The sequence below is a fragment of the Chelonia mydas genome, chromosome 1, assembly GCF_015237465.2.
Source record: "Chelonia mydas isolate rCheMyd1 chromosome 1, rCheMyd1.pri.v2, whole genome shotgun sequence".
In the NCBI taxonomy this organism is placed as follows: domain Eukaryota; kingdom Metazoa; phylum Chordata; order Testudines; family Cheloniidae; genus Chelonia; species Chelonia mydas.
Window position 1 is genome coordinate 267,253,118 of NC_057849.1, and position 25,641 is coordinate 267,278,758.

Consider the following 25,641-nt stretch of genomic DNA (forward strand, 5'->3'; position numbering starts at 1 on the left):
GTGAGCCTGTGGTTGACTAGGTCTGTTGGGGAACCTGTAGCTGAGAGGCAGGAGGTCTTTTCTTGCGTGTTGCTGGTTGGCAGCATCGGTGGGGCTTGGTGTCTTGGTACAGCTGTGTGTGTATGCGGGTTAGGTGCGCCTGTGTGTATGTGCGGGTGGCTGTAGTTACGTATTGCTGGGTGTTGCCGTGCGTATGTGTCTGGGATCTGAGCGCTCCCTGGCACGGGGGTCTGGGGGCTGCCGGGTGTGTGCGGCAGACAGTCAGGAGGCTGAGGGAGCGTGTGGTGGGAGCTGGGTGCTGAGGGGTGTGTATGGGGCCTGGCGCGTAAGGAGTGGGGGCTGGGGACTACAAGGGGCGTGTGAGGGGGCCTGGGGGCTTTAGGCCGGTGGGTTTGGAGGCTGCAGGGCATGGCGGGAATCCAGGAGCTGCAGGGGGTCTAGGCACTGCGGGAGAAGGGGCAGTGCTCTGTGAGGGACAGCGGCAGCTCCGCGGACCTCACAGCAGTTACGCCCCACTCACCCGGTTATGGCGGCGGTCCCGGAACCTAGACTGGCCTCTCGCTCCGCCCCGCTGCCGTGACTACATTTCCCAGAAGGCTGTAGGTAGTGCAGTGACATCAGCGGAAATAGAGCACGCGTTCCTTCCGGTTGTGCGTGAGTGCCGAGCGGAGCCGAGACCCAGCGGAGCCTGAATCCCGATAAGACAAGATGGCCGGGCTGCCCCGCAGGATCATCAAGGTAACTACCACCCCCCACCCCCACTCAGCCCGTCTTTCCCGGCCCCCTCAGGCCGCCATCCCCCTGTGCCGGGGCGCAGAGCGCGGAGTTTCCGGTGAGCGCGGCTGGGTAGAGCGCGGGGAGCCGGGTTCGGCCGCTCCGTTGACCAGGGGAGCCACGGGCAGGCCCCGCCGGGCTGGGAGCGGCGCGGGAGCGGGTGGGGCCCGTGCCTGTGGAACCATTTGTCCCCCTCCCACCTCCGGGCTGTGTGAGCGAGCACGGTGCCGCTGGAGGCCCCATGCGGCGGCCAGAGGAGCGGCTGCGGGGCTCGGGCGGAGTCTTGGCGCTGCCGCCGCCGACGCGGCGCGGGGAATGAATGAACAGATGAGGCCGCGGCCTGTGCGCCGCCTCTGGGCCCCCTGTCTCTTGGCCCCGGGAGCGGCGTGAGCCGCGAGCACCGCATCCGTCCGCCGCGGCGTGGCTCCCCTTGCCCGCCCCACCCCGGACTCGGTGCCTCTGAGCCCCCTCGTGGGAGGAGACGCTCAGCTACTGCGCAGAGCGCCCCGGGCTTCTCAGCGGGGCAGGGCCCGGGAGTGGATTTCACAGGGGGCTGCGCCTTCTGTGACAGCGGCAACGAGGAAAACGCGGTATCAGGCTGAATGAAACTGAATGTGCTTCCGAGCGTCGGGCACCAACATCCTGCTCCCACCCGGGTTTTCCAAGGAAGGATTGTGACACCCACGCGCCACTGAAACCCATCTTCAGCCTTGCAATTAGGGCTTCCTAGTTTGCGCTAGTGACGATTTGTTAATCTCTTGATGACTCAGGACTGACTGTCTGAGGAAGTAAGGTTACACCAATTAGGAATTGTTAACGTGTTGTGACTGTTTACAGTATCTGTGAAGTATGTGTTTTGCTTGAATTTTAACTTTAAAATGTTTTATTAAATAACTCCAGCAAATTAGCTGTTTCTGCATCTTTAACACTTAGAGTAGGTCTGAAATTATTTTCATTGTAGATGCTTCTTCCTAAGTGGATGGTAATTTGTAGGTAGTGAGCAAGATAATTCTAAAAAGACTTTTTCTATGCATCTAATGTAGTAAACAAGAATTCAGACTAATCTTTAAACTGTATATTACATTGAAATGTCAGAACAATGAAGACCTCTTGAATTCCGGATATTTGGTGGTGTGTACATAAAATTGTATATGGAATAAGGGCTTAAATATTTTTGGATATTGTAAGGAGAGTTGTTTCAGTAGCGTTTGTATAAACCAAGCAGTGTGTTAATGATATCTGTCTTGTAACAATGCATTCATGCAGTGCAATGTGAATCCAACAAATTTCTTGGCTCACACTAATATGATGTTGGCTAAAATAATGTAGTAATATGATTAGTTAGTTCAAACCCCTGAGTGCTCTAACTGAATCTGGTAACCTTCTTTGGTATCAACTTATATAAATGTTACACCAGATGGAAGTGAAATCACACAACACAAATTCACGAATGCAGCATAATGTTGACCTGATATGGATCTGTCTCCTCTTGTTAGTACAACATAAATATCCTTCTTACTACCTGCATCTACAACTCCAACTTTTAAGAAGCGATGTGATGACTAGTTCTATAAAAGTAACTTATCTTATTCAAGTAAGGTCCATTAGGTTTGATGGGCAATAACACTCTTGTTTCCTGTTAAATTGAATGAATGTTATACAAATAATGCTGTGAAGCTGTTCTTGGCTGAACACACTGAAAGTTTGCAACTAATGCAAACAGCAAAGAACAGGAAAATGTGCAAGTTAGTTTGTCTTAAAATGAAAAGTTGCATAATAAATGGCTGGGATAATGAAATTAGAATAGAAAAACAAATCACAGTAAAACTATGCAAGGGTATTATTAAGACTAAAGTTTATTATCAATTTCTTAATGTTTACAAGCCATGTTAAGAATTTAAGGACAAAACTGTATTAATTGATTTGTCACTCCATTCAGCTATCTCAATGAACAGCAAACACTGGAAATGTTACTGAAATATGTAAGGGCAGAATACTTAGTATTACAACATGTAGTGGAAACAAGATTATTGGGGCTGAAAAAAATCAATGATTTTAATCTAAATTGGATTTTAATTTAAATATGTAAATCTGTTTAAAATTAAATTTGAAATTGACAACCTGTTAAGGCCTAAATTTATAATCTAGTACAATCATATAAATAAAAAAAAAAGTACATATTTGCTACCATGTTTTAAAGAAAGTTTAATCAATGAACTGGTGGAAGTTACTGGCAGAGCATCTAGAATTGGAATTTGTTGAATGCTAAATCAGCTTTTGACAGCAATAGCCTCTTCTGCAGGTGTAGAGAAAATTTTCTTCACTTCTGTTTGTTCAATTTAGTTAAATGACTAGTTCATTCAAAGTTAAACAACTAATTGAGAGTTGAGAAAGCATGGAAGCTACTTTTTTTCTCTTCCAATATGTGAATAAATACTAGGTGTGAGGGGATGAAATATATACTAGATCTAAAATCTTGAAGGAGATGGAAACCAGAAATAATTGGTTCAACTCACTAACTACAGTTAAACTGATTTAAGAGTATTATATGCAAAACATGTTTTTAAAAAGTTGGTTTCCAGCACATTTAAGATAATTTTATTTAATCCAGAAAAGTTCTCACCTAAATATATAAAATATTTTTGTTCATTTTTAATTGTATTTGGATGAAAATTCAAAGCTAGACTCATCACAAATGAAATAATAATCCTCTAGTAAATAAGAAATGCAATATGTACCATTCTCAAACAATAAAACATAGAAAAAATAAGAATCTGAATAAATGTAAATTAAGCTATATAAATTGCTTAAATAGACATGTGTAGTATGGTGTATCCTCCTGGTTAACAAAAAGAAGAATAAAAATTAGTGTAAAGGATTTATTTAATTGTAAATCAACATGTTTTAATTCTTACCAACCAGTGAGAATCAACCTTTTCTTTAGGAAAAAAACTAAAGTACAAATACAAAATACAATTAAAATTGAAGATTTAAATAAGTGTCCTGCTTGCTGATTAAAATCCATGATTTAAATTGCTTTGGTTTAAATAAGCCCACACTGTTTGTTATGGAGATGCAGCAAATGCTCTATAGTTAAAACATAATGGGAGATTCATCTTAGGTGGCTTTAGATTCTCCTCCTTATCTTCACCAAAAATTAATGAAACTACCTCTGAGTTGGTAACAGGTTCCTCTCCCTGAGTTTTTTGCTTTCTTTTCGTGAGAACTTTGAAGCAAATAATAATTTATTTCCAAGGTATGGATGGAAGTGTGACATCTAGAAAAGTATCCCAATCCTTTTTTGCCCCTTGCAGCTTAAAACTAGACACTCAATATTTGTCTTGTTTTTGGGGGTGCTGTTTGATCTTTTGGAGAGTGCTGATTATTAAGAGGATAATGTGTGCTTTAGGTTAAATATATAGATGAATGTATTATGATGCCTCCATAGACTCCAGAGCTTTTGAATTTTGGATTGGTCATTGTGGATTGTAGTGGTCCATTTTGTAATGTCCATACTGTGCCTTGAAATAGGGGTGTCAGACATACAGCCTTTGGGTCACATTTGGCCTACGTGGCAAAGATTGTCCAGAGTCTAAGTTTATTTGTCTAAATGAAAGTTTCTAGCCACCATGGCTGCAGAGAGAGATCCTTCCCAGTCTAAACTGGTTATGTCTGAAACAAATAGCTATGGTGAATTCCAAAAGCCAGTGATACTTGAATGTCAACATCAGATATTTGATTGCTGATTGTTTTGATGGCATAGGAAAGGGAGTGGGAGTGAAGTCCTTGGTGGCTGGATTTGGAGCTGTGGGGAAGCAAATGCAGAGAAAAATAGAGGGAAGACAGGTCAAAGGGATAGAAACAGAGAAGGTTGGAAAGAGTGGTGGCCTAAAGGAGAGCATTTTTTTTTTTTTTTTTACTGAATCTGAGTGTATGAATAAATAAAAGTTTAGTTACTAAATAAAGACTCTGTTCTCCCCTTGATATCTTTGCAAGCCTTCCACTGATAGCTGTGGATTTGAGGAGAGTATGAAGTTCTAAATGTATGTTCTGGCCGATGGGCCATATGGAATCCAGCCCTCTCTCTTCTGCAGGGAATTGACATTCCTCCTCTTGTTGGTCTGCTGTTGGCAAAGGGCTTGCTGTTCCTGGTCTTCAGGTTGGCCAGGGCACGGTCTCAGTACTCTTCAGTTTGCTGCTTCGTGTTTTTGTACAGGCTGGGTCTCCTCCAGGAGGAGGGAAACCTGCCCCATCCCTCCTCAGCAGAGGACTCTGCATGTATGTGGGACTTCTTGCTATTCCAGTAAAGGATTTTGGAGGGTAGCATAAAGTTATTTAATGGCACTACTGTCAAGTATTAATGTATTATAGAGCGTAAAATTTAGTTGATTTGGTGTGTGTGTGTGTGTGTGTGTGTGTGTTCATCAGCATTAATTGGGAGCACTGAGTTCAGGCAGCAGGAGAGACTAGGCTGTTTGGGCCTACACAATGGGGGTGGGAGACAAGGCTGGATGGGGTGTAGCTTGAGGCTAGTGGCTGGTGTATTTCAGCTGGGTTGGTAATTTTTTCAAGTCCTGAGCCTAAGACATTGTTTGTTAGAGAAACTTGCACCAGAATAGCTACATTGATGCAGTGTTTTCTGCATTAGGGACTTCATTAATGTAAATGGCACATCAGTGTGATTTGATTTTTTTTTTTTTTTTTAATTCAGTGAATTTCATTGGAGTAGTGCATCTGCATTAGAGAAATTTGCACCAGTGTAGCTACATCAGTGTAATTACACCAGTGCAACCCATCCCCAGTGTAGACAGGAACTCAGCTTCATTGTATAATACTTCTGGGGAATGGTTGTGTGTGGTCACTTCTGGTGAAGAGATATAAGACTGTTTCCAGTTACACTGATCTTAAAGAACTGTTTTGCTACAATGAGGTAAAAGCAAGTATACTTTGCGAAGTTGCTTAACTGCACTACTAATCTTCAGAATCAACAGTATGGTGATGATGAGCCTAAGGATAGAACTATCTTTTGGTTTTTGATGGTTCTCCAGGTGATGGTAGGTGCCTAATTATGGATAGTTGACCTTCACTGTGCACATTCATATGAACATTTCTGTGCTGACATTTTCTTTTGAGAAAAGTGTAGCATTCTGTCCAGTGATTTTCTTAAAAGTAACTAATGGAAGTTTACAATCAACTCAGATGTTTTATACCTAAATGTTTTAAAACTTGAGAATATGCCGTATTGTATTAAGATATTAGCAAGTAAAATAAAACCAGTTTGGTTCATATCATATGGTGCTGGCTATGGCTACTTTGTTTTCTTCATCATTACCTATGCATCTGCTAAACTCCTTTTCTAGACTTTGTGTGTGGAAAATACAGAAGATGATGTATTGATATATGAAGTCAGTGAAATAGGTCTACAGTTGCATCTCCTCAGACAGCTCTGTCCCAAAACAGGAAAACTATTTTCCCATCAATATTCAATATATTGACAGGTTTCAGAGTAGCAGCCGTGTTAGTCTGTATTCGCAAAAAGAAAAGGAGTACTTGTGGCACCTTAGAGACTAAAATTTATTTGAGCATAAGCTTTCGTGAGCTACAGCTCACTTCATCAGATGCATGCAGTGGAAAATACAACAGGGAGACTTTATATACACAGAGAACAGGAAACAATGGGTGTTACCATACACACTGTAACGAGAGTGATCAGATAAGGTGAGGTATTACCAGCAGGAAGGGGCAGCGGGGGAGTTTTTTTTTCTTTTTTTCTCTCCTGCTGGTAATAGCTCACCTTATCTGATCACTCTCGTTACAGTGTGTATGGTAACACCCATTGTTTCGTGTTCTCTGTGTATATAAAATCTCCCTGTTGTATTTTGCACTGCATGCATCCGATTGAAGTGAGCTGTAGCTCACGAAAGCTTATGCTCAAATAAATTTTAGTCTCTAAGGTGCCACAAGTCCTCCTTTTTCTTTATTCAATATACTGTTACACTCATAATGAGATGAGTGCTCTCTCTCTCTTCTCCCCCCCCCCCCCCCCCCCCAACACACACACATTTTACCTTCTTACATGGAGCCAGTCTGCCCTGGAGAGGGAGAAAATCATATTTCCCCACTCTGACAGAGTGAAAAAAATGAATGTTCACTCATGTCATGCAGCTGGCTGCAATCTGTTTTTTGGTCCTCATGCCAGTATGCTGCTTAATAATATTAACCCCAGCTGCTCTCTAACCAGCTGTAGTTTTCATTCCATATACTTCAGTTTAACTCTCCTATTGTGTGATGGAGTTAGATAGTGGTAGAACATCTTAATTTACTTTACTCCAGATTCTTACTAACCGCAGGTAAATTTATGATAATACATTTATGTTAAAGTCTTAATTCAAACAAGTCCTGGCAAAATAAATGGTTTAATATTAATATCAACATTGTAATAAGATAGTTAGATGCGTAGTGATTACATTGGTTTACCAGTATATTGACTAAGTTGGGGCAGGGGGAAATCCCCAGACAGTTATGCTCAGGTCAGTCATGTGCACATGGTAAGGAAATGGTGGGAAGCCAAAACTGGGAAACAGGTCCATGACTTGCATGAGCATGGCCGGGATGAAATGTGTCTATGACTCAAACTGAAATCGCAGGGAGGAGAAAAATGGGTCTGACTCAATGGGGGAGTCAGTAGTTGAAGGCAGGGTAGAATAAAAGAAATGACCTGTCCTGTATGGTTGGCAGGTGAGTGATAATTTCAGGTTCTTTAAATGATCACTTGACTGATCTCTGATTACTGGCTAAGACTTGCTGTTTCTGTCTCCTTTAGACATTTTTGTGGAGAGAAGGGATCACACCTAAATCTCAGCTAGACAGCAGATATTAAAGAATCAAACTAGTAGGCATTTTAAACTAAAAGCCATTTCTCTTCATTCTCATCGTTCCTGCATTCTTACCCCAACTATTTGCATGGCATCCTCCAAGTACTAAATGTCATCCTTATGACTGTTGCTGAAAGTGAAGAGACCCAGTCTTGAAAAATGGGTCAGTAATATTTTCCATTTCAATTCAGTAAATAAAGGTACAATAAACCTTTTTTAAAAATCATAATTTTCAACAGCAGTTGTCTCCAGAACCTGACGCTGACAAGTGCAGCTTTAATAACAGGCTTTTATGTACACCAGTTAATTATCATATTTGAAACTTATTTTGGTGATTTACACAGATCTAGTTACTGCTAGCTTAGACCTGGTCTAAACACAGCTTGCACCATTTTAACTAAATCATTGTCTAAACTGACTGACTTAATATGGTGCAACCCCCTTTTGTGGGCACTCTGGTTTGAGTGCTTGATATTGACTGTAACTTGTCTGTCCTTTATGCCATTTTAAGAGTGCTGTTTGAGGTTACACTGATGTAACTAAATCAGTTCTTAAATTAATTTGATCATATCGGAATTTTTGTGGGTAAACAAAGTCTTTTATTATAGATATCTTTTACTGGATGTTTCAAATGTGTGCTAGGGAGTGATGCATGCTGATGAATCTTGATCTGGAGTTTGTTTTAAACTTCGACTAAAAGGTAGCACATCTATGTAGCATTTAAAGTGTTTTAATTATGAACACTGATATAAACTGGAAACAAATCTTAAGATTAAAACATTCACTTATTTTTGAAAATTGGACTTGTATTGGATGGGTTGTGACAGTTATTTTTGTGGAAGTTGTTGGAGCTATTTTTTTTTTTTTTTTGGCCAAAAGATCTCCCTTTGAACGACTGTAAAACGAAAAATATAACAAATCCCTTTCAAATTTGGGTGCGCCTTCTTGGCATAACTGACAATATGTAATGAGAGGAGGAAAAATGTAAAATGGTTCTCTAACCAACTGCTGTGTAGATGTTTTCGCTAACTACATAGTGGCTAAGTGACTATTCACCCATCAAAGTTAAACATAGTGAAAACCTTTTAAAATAGGTGTGAGGCTGAATAGAAGAGGTGAGATCAGGGGTAGAGGTAGTGGCTTAAACTCTACTGGGGGTGGGGGGGAAGATATGTTCAGAGTGAGGAGAAAGGATCCAAGAAAAGAACCACGAGGAGAACCAGTAGATGAGGGTGAGGAGCCATTAAAGAATGCGCCAAAAAATAGAACCAGTAAAACATAGGCAAAAAGTCAAGAGGGGAGTGTATAGAAGATGAGCACAGTCAGCAGCTACAGAAACAGGCAGATTAAGGAATTCTTGTATTGTAACACTAAATTATTCCAGGTTTTCCTGAAGATGGAGAACTTTGCAGATAACTAGAGGTGTAGAATTTACAGCCACCAACCAATTCTTGCCTTTACTTCTGCTGTTTTGCTAGTCATGCACAATAAGATCAAGCTGTTTGCATGTACAGTAGGTGGAGTTGATTTAACTTTCACCTTGATAAGCTTTAACAGAGTGCATATATACTTTTTATAGCATTTATCCTGTAAAGACTAGGAAACTCAAATGGGAAGGCATAGTGTGTTTAAAAGGACTTCATATTGGCTCTGCAGATCAGCGAAACAATTATAATCAATATAAAAGGCACTTCTGAAATTCATGTAATTATTGTGGCTCAGTTTCCCCTCTAAAATAAAAAGAATACTTTCCCATTTTTGTCAAATGCTTTGGGATCCTTTGATGTAAGGTGCTACGGCACTCTGCAATAATCTGTATATACCCTTGTGTATATTTTAGTAGCTTCAGCATGCTGTTGCTCGGTGGCATGGTATAAATAGGAAATACTGATCTTCTCTGATCTCAACTGTCATTCTCTAAACAATGAGAACAATGTTGTGGAGCTTAACCACACTGAATAAAATCTGTCCCATAGGTGAGATTTCTCACTTTGCTGGGGTTCACTTTCTGTATGTTGGGAGGAGAATCTTTTCCTTCTGCTATCCTCCCTTTCTCCCAACCCAAATCAAAAAAGCCAGACACCTGCAAGAGGTGGAGTATTTAAGTTCCTTTTGGCTATAGTAGTTAACTGGATTCATTAAAAAACAAATTGTGTACTCTTTGTTCTTAAAATAAAATAGTTGACCCTTTCTCCTTCGAACACCCCCCCCCCCCTTTTTTTTGTATGTCTTCCGTCCTCATTCCCCTCCTGTTCCCTATACATCTCTTCCCCATTAGTCCCCCAGACTCAATCTGTCCCTCTTCCTTTTGGGGAGTTTTCTGGGATCACTTCACTATCAGTAAAAAGAAAGAGTACTTGTGGCACCTTAGAGACTAACAAATTTTTTTGAGCATAAGCTTTCATGAGCTACAGCGAAAGCTTATGCTCAAATAAATTTGTTAGTCTCTAAGGTGCCACAAGTTCTTTCTTTTTGCGGATACAGACTAACACGGCTGCTACTCTGAAACCTCTCACTATCAGCGGGACTCTCGTGAAAAAGGAGAGATGGAATCTTTTTTTGCAGAGTCCATCGTTGTGTTCAGCCAGCCTGGAGGATGAGAGGCAAGATAAGGTGCCCTTTCCACAAGGGAGAATACTGCTCCTTTTGGCTTGACGAGAAAAGGATCAGGCTGAAGTTTGAACTGTTGTTTAATCACTGACCCCAAACCTACATTCCTTTAGGAAGTTTCCTGTTTTTCTCCCTCTTTCTTCTCAGTGAATCTCTGTTTTGTCTTAATCAGCCCTGCAGCAGGGAATTGTGAATCTTCTCCTGTTGGTGAAACACTAGATGCATGAACATATATCTGGTTCTCTCCTGGTTTCAGGAATTCTTTGTGGGTGGAGAAGAGTGGGATATTCTGTCACCCATACCATGTAAATACTTAGGATTGAGTGAACATTCACAATTACGAAAGCTCTGGCTCAGTCACACGCAACTGGTTTCAGGTCTTGACTTTTACAGTCTTACGATTATAACTTATTTCTGCTAGTGTATATATTTCCCTTTCTGGCTTCACAATGACAGGTTTCAGAGTAGCAGCCGTGTTAGTCTGTATTGGCAAGAAGAAAAGGAGTACTTGTGGCACCTTAGAGACTAACCAATTTATTTGAGCATAAGCTTTCGTGAGCTACAGCTCACTTCATTGGATGCATTCAGTGGAAAATACAGTGAGGAGATTTATATACACACAGAACATGAAAAAATGGGTGTTACCATACACACTGTAACTAGAGTGATCACTTATGATGAGCTATTACCAGCAGGTGGAATGGGGGGGAGAAAACCTTTTGTAGTGATAATCAAGGGGGGCCATTTCCAGCAGTTAACAGGAACATCCGAGGAGCAGTGGGGGGACGGAAATAAACATGGGGAAATAGTTTTACCCTGTGTAATGACACAGCCACTCCCAGTCTCTATTCAAGCCTAAGTTAATTGTATCCAGTTTGCAAATTAATTCCAATTCAGCAGTCTCTCGTTGGAGTCTGTTTTTGAAGTCTTTTTGTTGTAATATTGCAACCTTTAGGTCTGAAATTGAGTGACCAGAGAGATTGAAGTGTTCTCCGACTGGTTTATGAATGCTATAATTCTTGACATCTGATTTGTGTCCATTTATTCTTTTACGTAGAGACTGTCCAGTTTGACCAATGTACATGGCAGAGGGGCATTGTTGGCACATGATGGCATATATCACATTGGTAGATGTGCAGGTGAACGAGCCTCTGATAGTGTGGTTGATGTGATTAGGCCCTATGATGGTGTCCCCTGAATAGATATGTGGACACAGTTGGCAACGGGCTTTGTTGCAAGGATAGGTTCCTGGGTTAGTGGTTCTGTTGTGTGGTGTGTGGTTGCTGGTGAGTATTTGCGTCAGGTTGGGGGGCTGTCTGTAGGCAAGGACTGGCCTGTCTCCCAAGATTTGTGAGAGTGATGGGTCGTTCTTCAGGATAGGTTGTAGATCTTTGATGATGCGTTGGAGAGGTTTTAGTTGGGGGCTGAAGGTGATGGCTAGTGGCGTTCTGTTGTTTTCTTTGTTGGGCCTGTCCTGTAGTAGGTGACTTCTGGGTACTCCTCTGGCTCTGTCAATTTGTTTCTTCACTTCCGCAGGTGGGTATTGTAGTTGTAAGAATGCTTGATAGAGATCTTTTAGGTGTTTGTCTCTGTCTGAGGGGTTGGAGCAAATGCGGTGGTATCGTAGAGCTTGGCTGTAGACGATGGATCATATGGTGTGGTCTGGGTGAAAGCTGGAGGCATGTAGGTAGGAATAGCGGTCAGTAGGTTTCCGGTATAGGGTGGTGGTTATGTGACCATCGCTTATTAGCACCGTAGTGTCCAGGAAGTGGATCTCTTGTGTGGACTGGTCCAGACTGAGGTTGATGTTGGGATGGAAATTGTTGAAATCATGGTGGAATTCCTCAAGGGCTTCTTTTCCATGGGTCCAGATGATGAAGATGTCATCAATGTAGCGCAAGTAGAATAGGGGCATTAGGGGACGAGAGCTGAGGAAGCGTTGTTCTAAGTCAGCCATAAAAATGTTGGCATACTGTGGGGCCATGCGGGTACCCATAGCAGTGCCGCTGCTTTTCAGTCATTGATCACTGTCTATCTCTTCCTCTTTCCTCCTTGCTCCTTCTATCCCTTTACCTTCCTCTTGCTTTTATTACTTGGGTCTCTATCATCTCCTAGATTTTCTCTCCTTCTCCCAAACCTTTCAGTCTCCTACTTTGTTGCATTTTTGAGCATCCACAAGTGTGCATCTCCTCATTCTTTCCCTCCGTCTCAAGCATACATCCACTCCCCCTTCTGCCCTTCAATCTCTGCTTCTCTCCCAAGAAAAGACCAGTGGCTTTTGGGCCACCAAGGTATGTTTACACTGCAGTTAGACACACTGGGCTTGGGCCAGTGGTATGTTTAATTGTGATGTAAACATTCAGGCCCAGTCTGGAGCTCGGGTGCTAGGACCCTGTGAGGTGGGAGGGTCCCAGAGCTCAGGCTGAAGGCCAACCTTGAACATCTACACCACAATTAAACAGCCCCTTATCCCAAGTCATCTGGCATGAGCCAGCCACATGTATCTAATTGTAGAGTAGACACACACCCCAAATTTCTTCTCTATAAAGAAATAGCTGCCTGGCAGTGCACTGAGGGCAGGTCTACACAACAAACTTGCATTGGTGCAGCTGCATCACTGTAGCGCTTCTGTGAAGACACTCTAAGCAGACAGGGGAGAGAGCTGTCCCATCAGCTTAACTCCACCTCCCTGAGATGTGGTAGCTATGTCAGTAGGAGAAGCTTTCCTGCCAACACTGCTGTCTACACGGTGGGGTGGGGAGTTATGGTCAGTATAAAGATGTTGCTCAGGAATGTGGATTTTTCACACCCCTGAGTAGTATAATTATACCGAAGTAAGTGTGTAGTGTAGACATGGTCTGAGTGGAGTTTCAAGTCCCAGACTGAAAGTTGGGGCTTGTCTACCCTGGCAATTTACAGCTCTGCAACTTTCTGGCTCAGGGGTGTGAAATAATAGCCTCCTGAGCGCAGCAAGTTCAGCATTGTAAAGTGCCAGTGTAGACAGTGCATCAGTGCTGGGAGCCGCACCCCTTGTGACGGTGTTTGGTGTGGTGGGTTTTTATGTTTTTTTTTATTTTTTGTTTTTGGAGACAAGTACTAAATTTGCTTTTTCACAACTATTCAAAAATAACTTGTTACAAGTAATATCACCTTCTAATTCCCTTAGTACGCTATCATGCATGTTGTCAAGACTGGTTGAATTGTACATGTTTAAATCTTCTGAGCATTCCTTTTAAAACTTTTTCCTCATTTCTTGTCTTTCTCATCTTCAGCTGGTACCAAAGTTGCTGTGATTAGTTAATCCAGTTCCTAAAACATATTTAGAAAGGTGTTTTTATATGATACACTTTGGTTATAAAGTGCTCTTGTGAATTGTTTGGATGATAGCAAACTCTAAGCTGCAAGCAAGTGGATCTTGGAATTGCTTAAGTGAGCAAGAGCATGTAATATGTGAAAAATCAGGCACTCTAAGTCTTGCAAAGTATTGGTGAATTTGGGAGGGGGGCGGGGAATGGTTCCCATGCTTTTGTCTTTGCAAAGGTACTAAGCTAGAGTGTGTGTGTGAGGGTTTTTTTGCTGGATGGGAGGAGCTGTGCTCTTGGGGTCCACTTATGAATGTGGTGAGGTGTTTTAACTGGCTTCTTGGCACAGAGGTTTCTTTTTATTTTTTTAATCCCAGTAGCACAGTGGAGCAGTCTCGTTTGTATGAACTGACATGTCTCTTGACTCTTGGCAAAAGGTGTCAGAATTTTAAGCCAGTAGAGCAGTCTGTCTAGTAGAATGCTCCATAGTGCATCTGGGAAGAGTCAGTCAAATTGCTTGATTGGCTGAAATTTCCATATAGCAAGGCTTTCTCTACTCGCAGTTATGTATTTTGGTGAGGAAGAGTCATTGTCCTGTGACTCTGGATTTAAAAAAAAAAAAAGTGTGTGTGTGTGGGGGGGAAGTAACAGGGGTTTAAAAAAAATACTCCTCGGTGTTTCTGAAGTTTTTAACTGACCTGTAACTTTTTTTCTTTCGAGTTAGGGGGTGTTACATTAATGTTCAAATTAACAGGCTATGGAAATGTGAAAACTAATCATTTGTGTTGAGAGATTTCAGACTGCTCAGATGATACTTCCATTTGGTACTGAGCTGATTCTGTACTTAAAACAAGGCAGACAGTAACAGTAAGGCAGTGTTGTAAAGTTACTTCTCATAAGGTTGCTGTACCCATACTCTTACTAGTATAAAAAGTTGCTGAATTGGCCATTTATAACACACAACTGGCCGGGATAGTTTTTGAACCTGATCACAGAAGAAAGCGAATGCAGTGTTCTGATATGCTACATCAACTGCTAGTTATAGGAGGGAAATAAATTCCTCTTGTTTTTTATCTTAATGAATTCCATGTCCCACGTACTGGTGCCAATTCATTCAATAGGAAGATATGTCAAGCAGGATAGCATGTTAAGGACTAAAATGAAAGAAGAAGAGGTACAAGACAGCCCCCCCACCCCCCAAAAAAACCACCCCACCCTTACAAGATGATGTCTTAGAGGCTAGTATAAATAGAACTCTGTTTATAGATTTCTTGAATTGACATTTCCTTTGTGAAGGCCATGGAATTGGCCATCTCTTTTTTTTTTTTTAAAGTTTAATGAAGATTAACAGAAGCTAAAATGTGACCTAACTGGTCAGGTAAAAATCCAACTTTACGGATACCCTACAGCAGGAAATCCTCTTAATTCCTTTCATTCAGGGAAGTATGTCAATTTACATGAATAACATAGCTGAAGTTGACATACTTAGACCTACCCCCTGCAGTGTCTTCTCTAGGGTGAGTCAACTGCTGCTGCTCCCCCCGTGGACTCTGCCTGCGCCTCTCGCGGCGCTGGAGTACAGGAATTGACGGGAGAGTGCTTGAGGGTCGATTTATCGCTTCTAGACTAGACGCGATAAATAGACACCTCCCCCACCCCCCCGCTGGATCAGTCGCCGCCCGCTGATGCGGCAGGTAGTATAGACATACCCTTAAATATTTTTGCAATAACAATAGAGAATACTGCATGTTTTTTCTATCTTGTATAAAATAGGAAGTTCAGACATAATTTTATTTATTTAGGCTGAGATTTGTAAAGATACTTGATGGGATTTAGACTCCTGACTACCTACATCCCTTTTGAAAATGAGACTTAGGCTCCTAAATCAGTTAAGCATTGTGACACTGAGCACAGCAATGCCTAAATACCTGTAAAAATTTTGGGTCTGTCTCTTATTTTTCTGTGAATAAGTCTGCTGTCTGATTAAAATCTCCTGTTAATTCTAAACATAGGACTTTCTTAGGTCCTGAGCCAGTAAAGTACACAAGCACATGCTCCAAGTTTTTGAGTACACCTCTACCCTGATATAACGCGACCCGCTGTAACACGGGTTCGCATGGGTTCACTCTTCACATGCCTTCCCCCCCCACGTGTGGGAGGCAGGAGCTGTGGGGGGGGCACTTTTGGGGGCCCTGCAGGCCCAGAGTGGCCCAGGTGATAAGTGGGGGGCCGGGAGCAGCCCTCTCCGCTGCCCCAGCCATGTCGCCTGGGGGAAAGGATCCCCCCCCCCCCCTCACCAGCAGCGGCGGAAGCAGAGCAGCCCGGCCCCAGCCTGCTCCACTCCATCAGCTCCTAGCTGCGGCGCTCTGGTTCCCGCCGCCGGTGAGCGTCCTGTCCCCAACCTCCCCACACTCACCGGCAGCGGGAAGCGGAGTGACGCGGCTGGGAGCTGGGGGAGTGGAGCGGACTGGGGCTGCGTTGCTCCACTTCCCGCCGTAGGAGAGCGCAGGGGGCGTCCTTTCCCCCAACCTCCCCGCACTCACCGGCAGCGGCGGAAGTGGAGCAGCCCGGCCCCAGCCTGCTCCACTCCGCCAGCTTCCAGCCGCGGCGCTCCGCTTCCCGTCGCCGGTGAGCACCGGAGGCGTCCTTTCCCCAAGCTCCCCGCACTTACCGGTGGCAGAAAGTGGAGCACCACGGCTGGGGCCAGGCTACTCTGCTTCCGCTGCTGCTGGTGAATGCCTGTCGGGGCGGGGGTGTGGATAGGGGTCAGGGCAGACAGGGAGCAGGGGGGTTGGGTGGGATCCTGGGGTGATTAGGGACAGGGGGTCTCTGGAGGGGGCGGTCAGGGGACAAGGAGCAGGGGGGCCAAGGCAAGGTCGATACAACGCTGTTTCACATATAACATGGTAAGAGTTTTTGGCTCCTGCGGACCGCCTTATAGCGGGGTAGAGCTGTAGTTACGTTGATGATATTGGCATTCTTCACATGCTGAAGTGCTCTGTAGGATCAGGGCCTTAGTGAGTTGAATTTATGGGATACTGGCAAATACTTAATGTGGGGGCATATGAAATATCCTTTATTTTCAAAATGGCAGGTATAAGAAGAGCATTCAGCATTTGTCTGACAACTTTATTTTCCAGTCACTTTCCAGTTCCCACTGTAAGAATTTAGCACATGGTGTAAAAGGGTATTAAAATGCAAGCATTACCTTGCCTTTTATAATTAATCTATGCAGCATTCTCTAAAAGGTAATGATTAATAATCTTTGGGGTTTTTTAATGCCTGGCTTCATATTCCAACAAGTTTGTGTGTTCTAGTGCCTTGCTTGGGTGTTTGGGTGTTTTGTTCAAGTATGAGAATCTAGAAATCAGGGCAACCAGAGACAAAATTTACTGTACTTAGATGCTGCATAACCTACCGATGTGGTGTCACCACTTCTGTTTCTATACCCGACATTTTGCTTCCCTTCAAGGAATTAAAAAGCTCCACAAGGCAGAAAGCACTTTAATGGGAGCTTTGCTGCTGGGACAGCAAACATTGGGTTAAAAAGCAGAAGAGTCTGCAAGAAATATACGAAGTGCATAAAAGTTGTACTGATGTAGATAAAACAGTTATAACCCCCCCTGGTGTGGGCAAAGTTTTATTGTGTTTATACCAGTATGGTTTATTCCCTCATGGGAAAGGGAATAAGCTATTCTGGTGTAAGACATCTCTTTACTGGAATAATTGTATCCACATTAGGGATTGTATAACTATATTGATCTAAAAATAATCCACACACCCTTAACCAAAGTAGCTATAGTGGTACAACTCTCAAGTTGAGACCTGGCCAAAGACTACAGCCTGGTCTGCATCACACGGTTAGGTCAATGTAGGTTGCCTTGCATCAACCTAGCTGTGAAAGTGTCTTCACTTAAATTTGGCTCCTGCCGACATAAGTTCCTCTCTGCTCCAGTAGTACCGCCTCCCTGAGCGGCAGCGTCACGGTCAGTGCCATATCAGTGTAGACATTGTGTTGCTTACGTCAGCTGTTGGTTTTCAGGCGTTATCCTACACTGACAATACAACCTCCCAGTGAGGATGTGCACTACTGACACAAGGAGACAGGTGTGTGCACGCAGAAGCGATTTAATAACTATGGTGGCTGTATGTCAGAGTAAGTTAAGTCAACATAATATTGTAGTATAGACATGGCCTAAGGCTATGTCTTCACTGCTCTCCCTCCCTCCTTTTTTTTTTTTTTTTTTTTTTTTAACATAGCTAACTTGCATTAGTTATCTATCTTGCTTTAAAATCCTAGCAGAGACCAGGCTGCTTGATGTAGCTAGGTGGGGGTATAGTACTGACCGTGCCTCGCTACCTCATGGTTTGTAAAACTAGCTGTCCCTTGTAAATCCTGGTAGAGATAGCATGATAACTAACATGAATTAGTTTTATTTCTGTTTAAAACAAAACAACAAACACCCTTTTTGGCAGGGAATACTGTGACAAATTTCCTCCTCTACCTTGGTGGGTCTTGTGCTTATTGGCGGATTTTCTCGCTTCAGAGGTTCACAGCGGCCCTCAGTTTGGCCACTTTCATGGCTCAAATCTGCCGTTCACTCAGTTAGCCTCATCACTGGCCAGCATGGGGAAAGGAAGAAGAACAATCCCCACAGTCTCTGCTGATCCACCTAGCGGATCGGGGAACAGGCCAGAGACCTTCCCCTCTGGTGGAAACCCAAAGTCCAGTTCAGCTCCTCCGGTATCAAGTAGGGAGTTGGGGGGAACCTGGGCCCGCCCTCTACTCCGGGTTCCAGCCCAGGGCCCTGTGAATTGCAGCTGTCTACAGTGGCTGTAACAGCTGCGTGACAGCTTCAACTCCCTGGGCTACTTCCCCATGGCCTCTTCCCAACACCTTCTTTCTTCTCACCACAGGACCTTCCTCCTGATGTCTGATGGTGCTTGTACTTCTCAGTCTTCCAGTAGTACGCCTTCGCCTTCTCACTCTCAGCCTCTTGCTCCCAGCTCCTTGCATGCATACCAAAAAACTGAAGTGAGCTCCTTTTTAAACCCAGGTGCCCTGATTAGCCTGCCTTAATTGATTCTAGCAGCTTCTTGATTGGCTGCAGGTGTTCTAATCAGCCTGTCTGCCTTAATTGTTTCCAGAAAGTTCGTGATTGTTCTGGAACCTTCCCTGTTACCTTACCCAGGGAAAAGGGACCTACTTAACCTGGGGCTAATATATCTGCCTTCTGTCACTCTCCTGTAGCCATCTGGCCCGACCCTGTCACAATACATAGATAGCCTTACACCAAATTTATGACGCAGCCTTAGGCAGTCAGTGCTTTCAGTCGGTGAGGTCTAAGCCTAGCTTTTCTCCCCTACACCCGATTGGCAAAATTTTGTTGATGAAAGTTGAAGAAAATCGAAATTTAATGAACACTTCTGTGAAAAGCTTCCCACCATTTATACCTAGTTACTATCACTCAGAGCTTTAAACTGGTGGATATACCAAAAAATGTGTTAACTGTCGCTTCTAGAAAAAGATGAATACTACCTTTGTTGATACAAAATAAGTAGTAGTCAAATAGAACATATTTAGCCAGAGATTAAGGTCATGAGTGTTATATAACCTAGCAGGCGTTTTTATAGACTTTCCTTTTTATATATATTTAATTAAGTAACTTGGTGGTGTGGACTGTCTGTTGTGATTTGGGTACTTTTTTTCCTTTCTCGATTCTATTTTAATTAAGACTCTTAATTTAGTTTTTTCTCATTTTGTGGGTATTATCTGCTTAATCATAGCTGATCAAGAATGGTTTTAACAGTGACCTTTGAATAAAACATTTGTATTATCTTTGTCTTTTTATAATATAGCTTGTAGCAGATTTTTATTTGGCAAGTGCTTTACAGCTAATTACTGTATGAGATGAGTAAACTGATATTACTTGCCATTAATGATTGTGGTGCTTTACTTTCTTTATGATCTGATGCTTTTCTATAAATTGAGGTTTTTCTGCTCAAAGTAACGGATGCCCTTTTGGCTCTGAGAAAGACACCTGTGTCGAAATGGTAAACATAGCCTTTTAAATATTATTAGTTTCTTTGTTAATTTAATAAGTGTATTTTATCAAAACATTACTTTGCACTCCAGTACAAAGAGGCACATCCATCTTGTTTTGTAATCTTGCTGATTTGCAGCTGTAGTAGTGCTTCGGTATTTGGGGTTATGTTTTGTGGGCACCCAACATAAAATATTTTTATAAACGTCATGTAGTGTGCACTGCATAAGCTTTAATTCTTGTAGTTGTACAACTTGTTTTACTTTTATAATTTTCTCTCCCTTATTGCTTTGTGAAGGATTCAGATGGGAAATAGTGAAACTGACTAGATAGAAGTAGTGAAACACACAAAGGAGAGAGAAAACAGCTGTTTTTCTTTATTTCAGTTACAGTAATTTTAAATATGGTAATAGTTACAGTTTCAGGGTTAACTACACCTTTGACCCTCTCTCCTTCAGATCAAGGACTTAGGCTTGCAGTCCCTCTGTACCTCACTGTGATTTTTCCCCCAGTGGATCTGAGCATGGTCCAGCATTTGTGGTTAATCTTTCTCTACCACTTATCAAGCAGTCTTCACAAAGTAAAATACACTTAGTTTTACGGTAAAAGCATTACATAAAAAAAAAAAAAAATTCCTATGTACAAGCTAAAAGCTTACCAGAGGTCATGTTGCGCCCCCTGTCCAACATATGGCTCTGGTAGATCTCAGTCTGTCAAACCCCTCAACTTGGTCTGCTCTCCTGGTTACCAGTTTGTCAGGTTTCAGATCCAGACTCCTTTGGACAGTATAACTGTTTCTTTATCAGTTTGATCTTTTGATCTCTGATCTCCTGTAACAGGTAATACAAGTCAGTGGCCCTTTCCTCCCCCAGGGAGCTTCAAAAGGCTTTTTTTGTTTGGTTGGTTTTTTTTCTGTCCCCCCACCCCCCGCATTAATCGCCCCTTAGGGATTCCAGATTCCACAGGTTTTCATGTTCTAAACATAAAATAAAGATGCTGCATGTGTTTGCAATATTGGTCACAGTAACAGAAATATACTTCAACACCAGGATGGGTTTCTCTTTAAAGTGATATACCCCATAAAGCTTTTTTCAGTAATGCAGAAGAATTGAATTGTGCAAGTTTAGTCTGATACCTTAAATTTGGTTTATGGCTGTGAATACATTGCACAGACGTTTGTTTTATTGAATCATTCTCAAGTCCTCGCACTACTACATAGAAAACTTGAACATTGCATATGAAATAGCTCTTCCTTCTGATTCTTTGTCTGCTAGGCATTTTTGTGTAGTGCAGAGTGGGAAGCACTTTCCTCAGCATCATGGTGGTGTGGTTTTCCTTGGAGAGTTCTCTGTAGCAATCCATCCTGTTCATAGGTTCATCAGTTTTTAAGGTCAGATAGGACCATTGTAATGATCAGGGTGGATTTGATTTAAATCACTAGTCAGGAAGACTAGATTTAACCATGGTTTTCTACATAAAAGTGCATTTTTGTTGGTTGTTATAACCTTAATACATATTCTTCACAACTCAGAGCTGTAGGTTTCGTTTTTAGAAGGTACACACTATATATTTTTTAAACAGTGATTTATCTTGAAAACTTTTCAGATTAGTTTTACAGCTGTATTAGAAAATGAATGATTGTTTGGTTATGTCATTTACCAAAGGTAATTGAAGCAGCTAGTTCACCTCCCAATGACTTCATAAATATCTCCAATTCAACAGGTTAATCATTAATATTTGGAGGATTTTCTTGCCATGTTGTATTAGGAGGAGAACATCACGAGACAGACAGACACTTTGTTGTTTTAGTTAAATAAAACAATTTACATTAAATATTCTGGATTTTTTTCTTCAACAGCAAACATACGCTTGTTTTGTTAAAATATTGCATGTCCTTCACTTCTCACATTTATCTCCAGACTTCTTCTCCTTGTCCAGATCTATTCCGCCCCCAACAATCTTCTATTCATTGAACTTTTCGAAACTTTGCACTTTTAGAGAGAGGTAAGGGATTGACTCTGTGTACACAAATTTGCAAAGGGACAGTAGAGTTGAGGTCTTATTTCTCACCTGTATATATTTATTTTAAAACATTTTTTGCTGTTAACAAGCATGTTACCTCTGGAGATACACATCCACAGTTTTGAGAACTGCAAAACTAAGCCTCTCTGATGGTATCTTCTAGACCAGAGGTGGGGAAACTACTGCCTGTAGGCCATGTCTGGCCCATGGGACCATCCTGCCCAGCCCCTGAGCTCCTGGCCCAGGAAGCTAGCCCCCAGCCCTTCCCCTGCTGACTCCCTGCAGCCACGCCGCTGCGTGGACAGTGCTCTGGGGAGCGTGTCTGCGCGCTCATGCGGGGCAGCGCGGCTGCTCCGGTGCAGCTCCCACACATGCTGCTCTGAGCAGCATGGTAAGGGGGCCGGGGGGGTTGGATAAGGGGCAGGGGATCCTGGGGGGCAGTCAGGGAGAAGTGGATGTTGGATGGGGGCGGGGCCCTGGGGGGGGGAGGGGGTGGGACGGTCAGGGGCGGTCAGGGGACAGGGATCAGGGGGCGGTTGGATAGGGCAGAGGTTCGGGGGGGAGGGCAGTCAGGGGATGGGGAAGTGGGGGGGGGTTAGGGGCGGAGTCATGGGGGGCAGTTAGGGGCGGGGGTCCTGGGAGGGGGAGGTCAGGGGACAAGGAGCGGGGGGGGGTTGGATTGGGAGGGAGTTCTGAGGGGGGCGGGAAGTGGGAGAGTGGGAGGGGGAGGTCAGGGGGCAGGCTGTTTGGGAAGGCACAGCCTTCCCTACCTGGCCCTCCATACAGTTTTGCACCCCATTGTGGCCAGAAAGTTTGCCCACCCCTGTTCTAGACTGAGCACTCAGTCCCATTGGGCAGATAGAAAGATTAACCTAAATAATCTATACAGAAGCCCCTGGAACCCCATAAGATTGGGTCCCTAATCTTTGAACTATTGGAACTCATTAACAAAACTTTTCTTAAACATGAGATGAATATATTGTGTCATACTATAGAATTAGAATTTATAATCCCTGTTTCATGATGAGATACATTATAGCTCAAAGGTATCTTAATTAAACCTATCTTTAGATAGGTTTTTCCCTCAAAAGGCTTTTTATCAAAAGAATAAGATTTAAATTTTAAAAAGTGGGTTTTTAAAAAAAAAAATTTTTTTAAATCATTGATTTTTATCCACCCTGGTAATGATCTAGTCTGACCTCCTGTCTAGCAACATTCAACCTTAATTTAAAAATTGTCAGTGATGGAGAATCCACCATGATGCTTGGTAAATTGTTCAATGATTAATTACTCTCATGCCTAATTTCCATTCTGAATTTGTCTCACTCTTCCTATGTGATTTTTTTGTTGTTGTTGTTTCTTTTTATACTTCACCTAATATGAAAAGTCATTTTCTATGGTTTTGCATAAATCTACTTAAAATGAATATTTGGTATCCTGGTACAAATTTTGTCTAAATGTTTGCTGTGTTTTAAATAGCTTGCCTTTGTTACACCATGACTCCTTCCTCCTCCTCCTCCAGGAAACCCAGCGCTTGCTGGCAGAACCAGTCCCTGGGATAAAAGCAGAGCCAGATGAGAGCAACGCACGTTATTTTCATGTGGTCATTGCAGGTCCACAGGATTCCCCCTTTGAGGGTGGGACATTTAAACTTGAACTATTCCTTCCAGAAGAATATCCAATGGCAGCTCCTAAAGTACGTTTCATGACCAAAATTTATCACCCTAATGTAGACAAGTTGGGAAGAATATGTTTAGATATTTTGAAAGGTAAGTACATTTCTCTTAATTCATTCTAAGCAGGGAAAACTGACAATTCAGTTGTTTAAAAGGATTACAAAAAAATTTTGATTTTAGCTTGGTCACGAGGCTGGTTTAAATGGCTTTAATCTGAGAGGAAAACATATTAAATCTGGGGGTGGTAATAAAGAGTGTGGTATTTCATACTACTGTAAATCTTTCTCTTTAGATAAATGGTCCCCAGCTTTGCAGATCCGTACAGTTCTGCTATCAATCCAGGCTTTGCTAAGCGCTCCCAATCCAGATGATCCTTTAGCAAATGATGTAGCAGAGCAGTGGAAGACCAATGAAGCCCAAGCCATAGAAACAGGTAGTGTATCACACTTGTTACTTTTGTATTTGTGTGAAATTTTATGAAAACTAGATTACTCATGTGTTTTTATTTTGGAACTTAATTTTAAAACCTGACCTCCGGTTTAGTGCTTGTGACTCACAAGAACAGTTGTTTGCTTGTGCAGTTGATAGCCCTGAATGCAGGTGCAGAATCAGAGCCAGAGTGGAGGTCTTTCTTTTCTGAGGATCCACTTAGTTTGCACATTTCACATTGCTAAAAGTACAAGAGTATTTGACTGAACTCTTAATTGGGAAAGAGAAACCATTCAGTTTTGTACTTTATATCCATTCCTTGTACATCATGAGAGAGATTCTTTAATAAATTGCTGTTTAGTTCCACAGAGCTCTGCAGCATCTCTAAATCTGCTTCTGTTGCAGGCTCTAATAGAATATAGTTTCTGAGGTAATAGAATAAACAGGCTGCATTACGCCTTCCCATTACAGGATCCTCTGCAGCCAGGCCATCTGTTCCCAGTGGCATCTGTTTCTGTGAATCTTGTGGGCTTGGATTGTGACTAACATTCCACAACTAACATGCTTATATTTGTGAAACACTGACATAACACTTAATTTAAAATACTCAGGTGCCTCTGTTTAACAAGCTCTTCTAATCAAAAGTTTGGGAAATGGAGTATATTGAAATGAATAAAATGAGATTTATTTCACTTTAAGAGTATGCATCTTTTTTTCTTTACAGCCAGAGCATGGACTAGGCTATATGCCATGAATAATATTTAAATTCGCTCTGAACATCAAGTGTGCATCACTTCTCCTATTCTGCCAAGACCTCTTTTCTTTTTTCTTTTGTTTGCATTTAATGGACACAGTCTTAGAAACATTACAGAATAAAAGTCCAGACATCTTCAGTCCTTTGGTGATAAAATGCACATTAGCAAATCTGTGTCTTGTCCTAATTCACTGTTGTAACGCATGAGCAGAGGCTAGAAGTATCATCTGGATTGTTGTGAAATTGTTTAAAAGCAGTAGCATATCTCTGCTTTTAATCATTTTTTCCATCATGGCTTAAGTATAAGCACTGTGAATGAAGGTAGTCAAGGTTAGCTGCAGGGTTTTTTGTTTTAATTTTGTGAGCTCCTCCTCTTCCCTTTTTTATGGTGATGCTAAATGCATTGGTTAAAGCAGCTAACCAGTTACACTTTAGGATATGCCCTCTAGCTAAGTCTAACTTAGATGCTGTAGATGGACAAGCCTGATTGTTTGAACAAAAATGGGAACATTAAACATCCATCACCTTCACTAATAATATTGTGATTCTGCTGTCAAGTGTAGAAACCTCCTTTCAAGAAAAAGCTTGTGACTATTTTGTATGGCTTTTCTGGAAAATCTTCTGTAAATCTTATGTTTTAGTAAAATATTTTTTGTTATTCTACTTTGCTGTTGTACAGTTTATTTTGCTGTGGTTTTCATTTCTCTACTGTGACAATTGTATTTAAAAAAATTGAAACCAGAACAGAACAATTTGTCTTCTCCAGTCTGACAGATTAAATAGTAAGAGGAAGAATTTGCAAATTCCATTACTTTTGTTGCTGCTGATTTGTATTACTAGCTCATGCCACAGCGTGTTCCTAAATTGGCCAAGATAGTACAAAATTATATTAGTAACTGATTCTTTCAAAATGAGCCTCTGATGAGTATAATTTATCAGTCAGAAAGGTTTGACAATGCTTTAGCGTGTATATACATAAGATGTTATGTATCATTAAAGCAGGAGGCTAACAGAGCAAATGACAGCAGTAACTAGGTAAATGTGTGACTTGTCTGTTTTGTGCTGAATATTATCAGGTATTACACTATGCTCTTTAATTCTAACTCATGTCTCAAAAAAAGCATAAAACACCAGTGTACAGTACAACTGTTACAG

The 25,641-nt window shown here is 42.1% G+C and overlaps 1 protein-coding gene and 1 long non-coding RNA gene across 2 annotated transcripts; both read left to right on the forward strand.

Annotated features, from left to right (window-relative positions):
- Nucleotides 1-608: 608 nt before the first annotated feature.
- Nucleotides 609-25,149, forward strand: UBE2N (ubiquitin conjugating enzyme E2 N). Its single transcript, XM_007069234.4, has 4 exons — nucleotides 609-738; nucleotides 23,150-23,396; nucleotides 23,596-23,736; nucleotides 24,457-25,149. Exons 1-4 carry the CDS (start codon nucleotides 709-711, stop codon nucleotides 24,495-24,497), a joined length of 459 nt encoding a protein of 152 aa, XP_007069296.1. The 5' UTR covers nucleotides 609-708; the 3' UTR covers nucleotides 24,498-25,149.
- LOC122465729 lies at nucleotides 3,611-5,451 on the forward strand. Its single transcript, XR_006290752.1, has 2 exons — nucleotides 3,611-4,933; nucleotides 4,966-5,451. It is a non-coding gene; the product is annotated as an uncharacterized LOC122465729 (long non-coding RNA).
- Nucleotides 25,150-25,641: the final 492 nt, after the last annotated feature.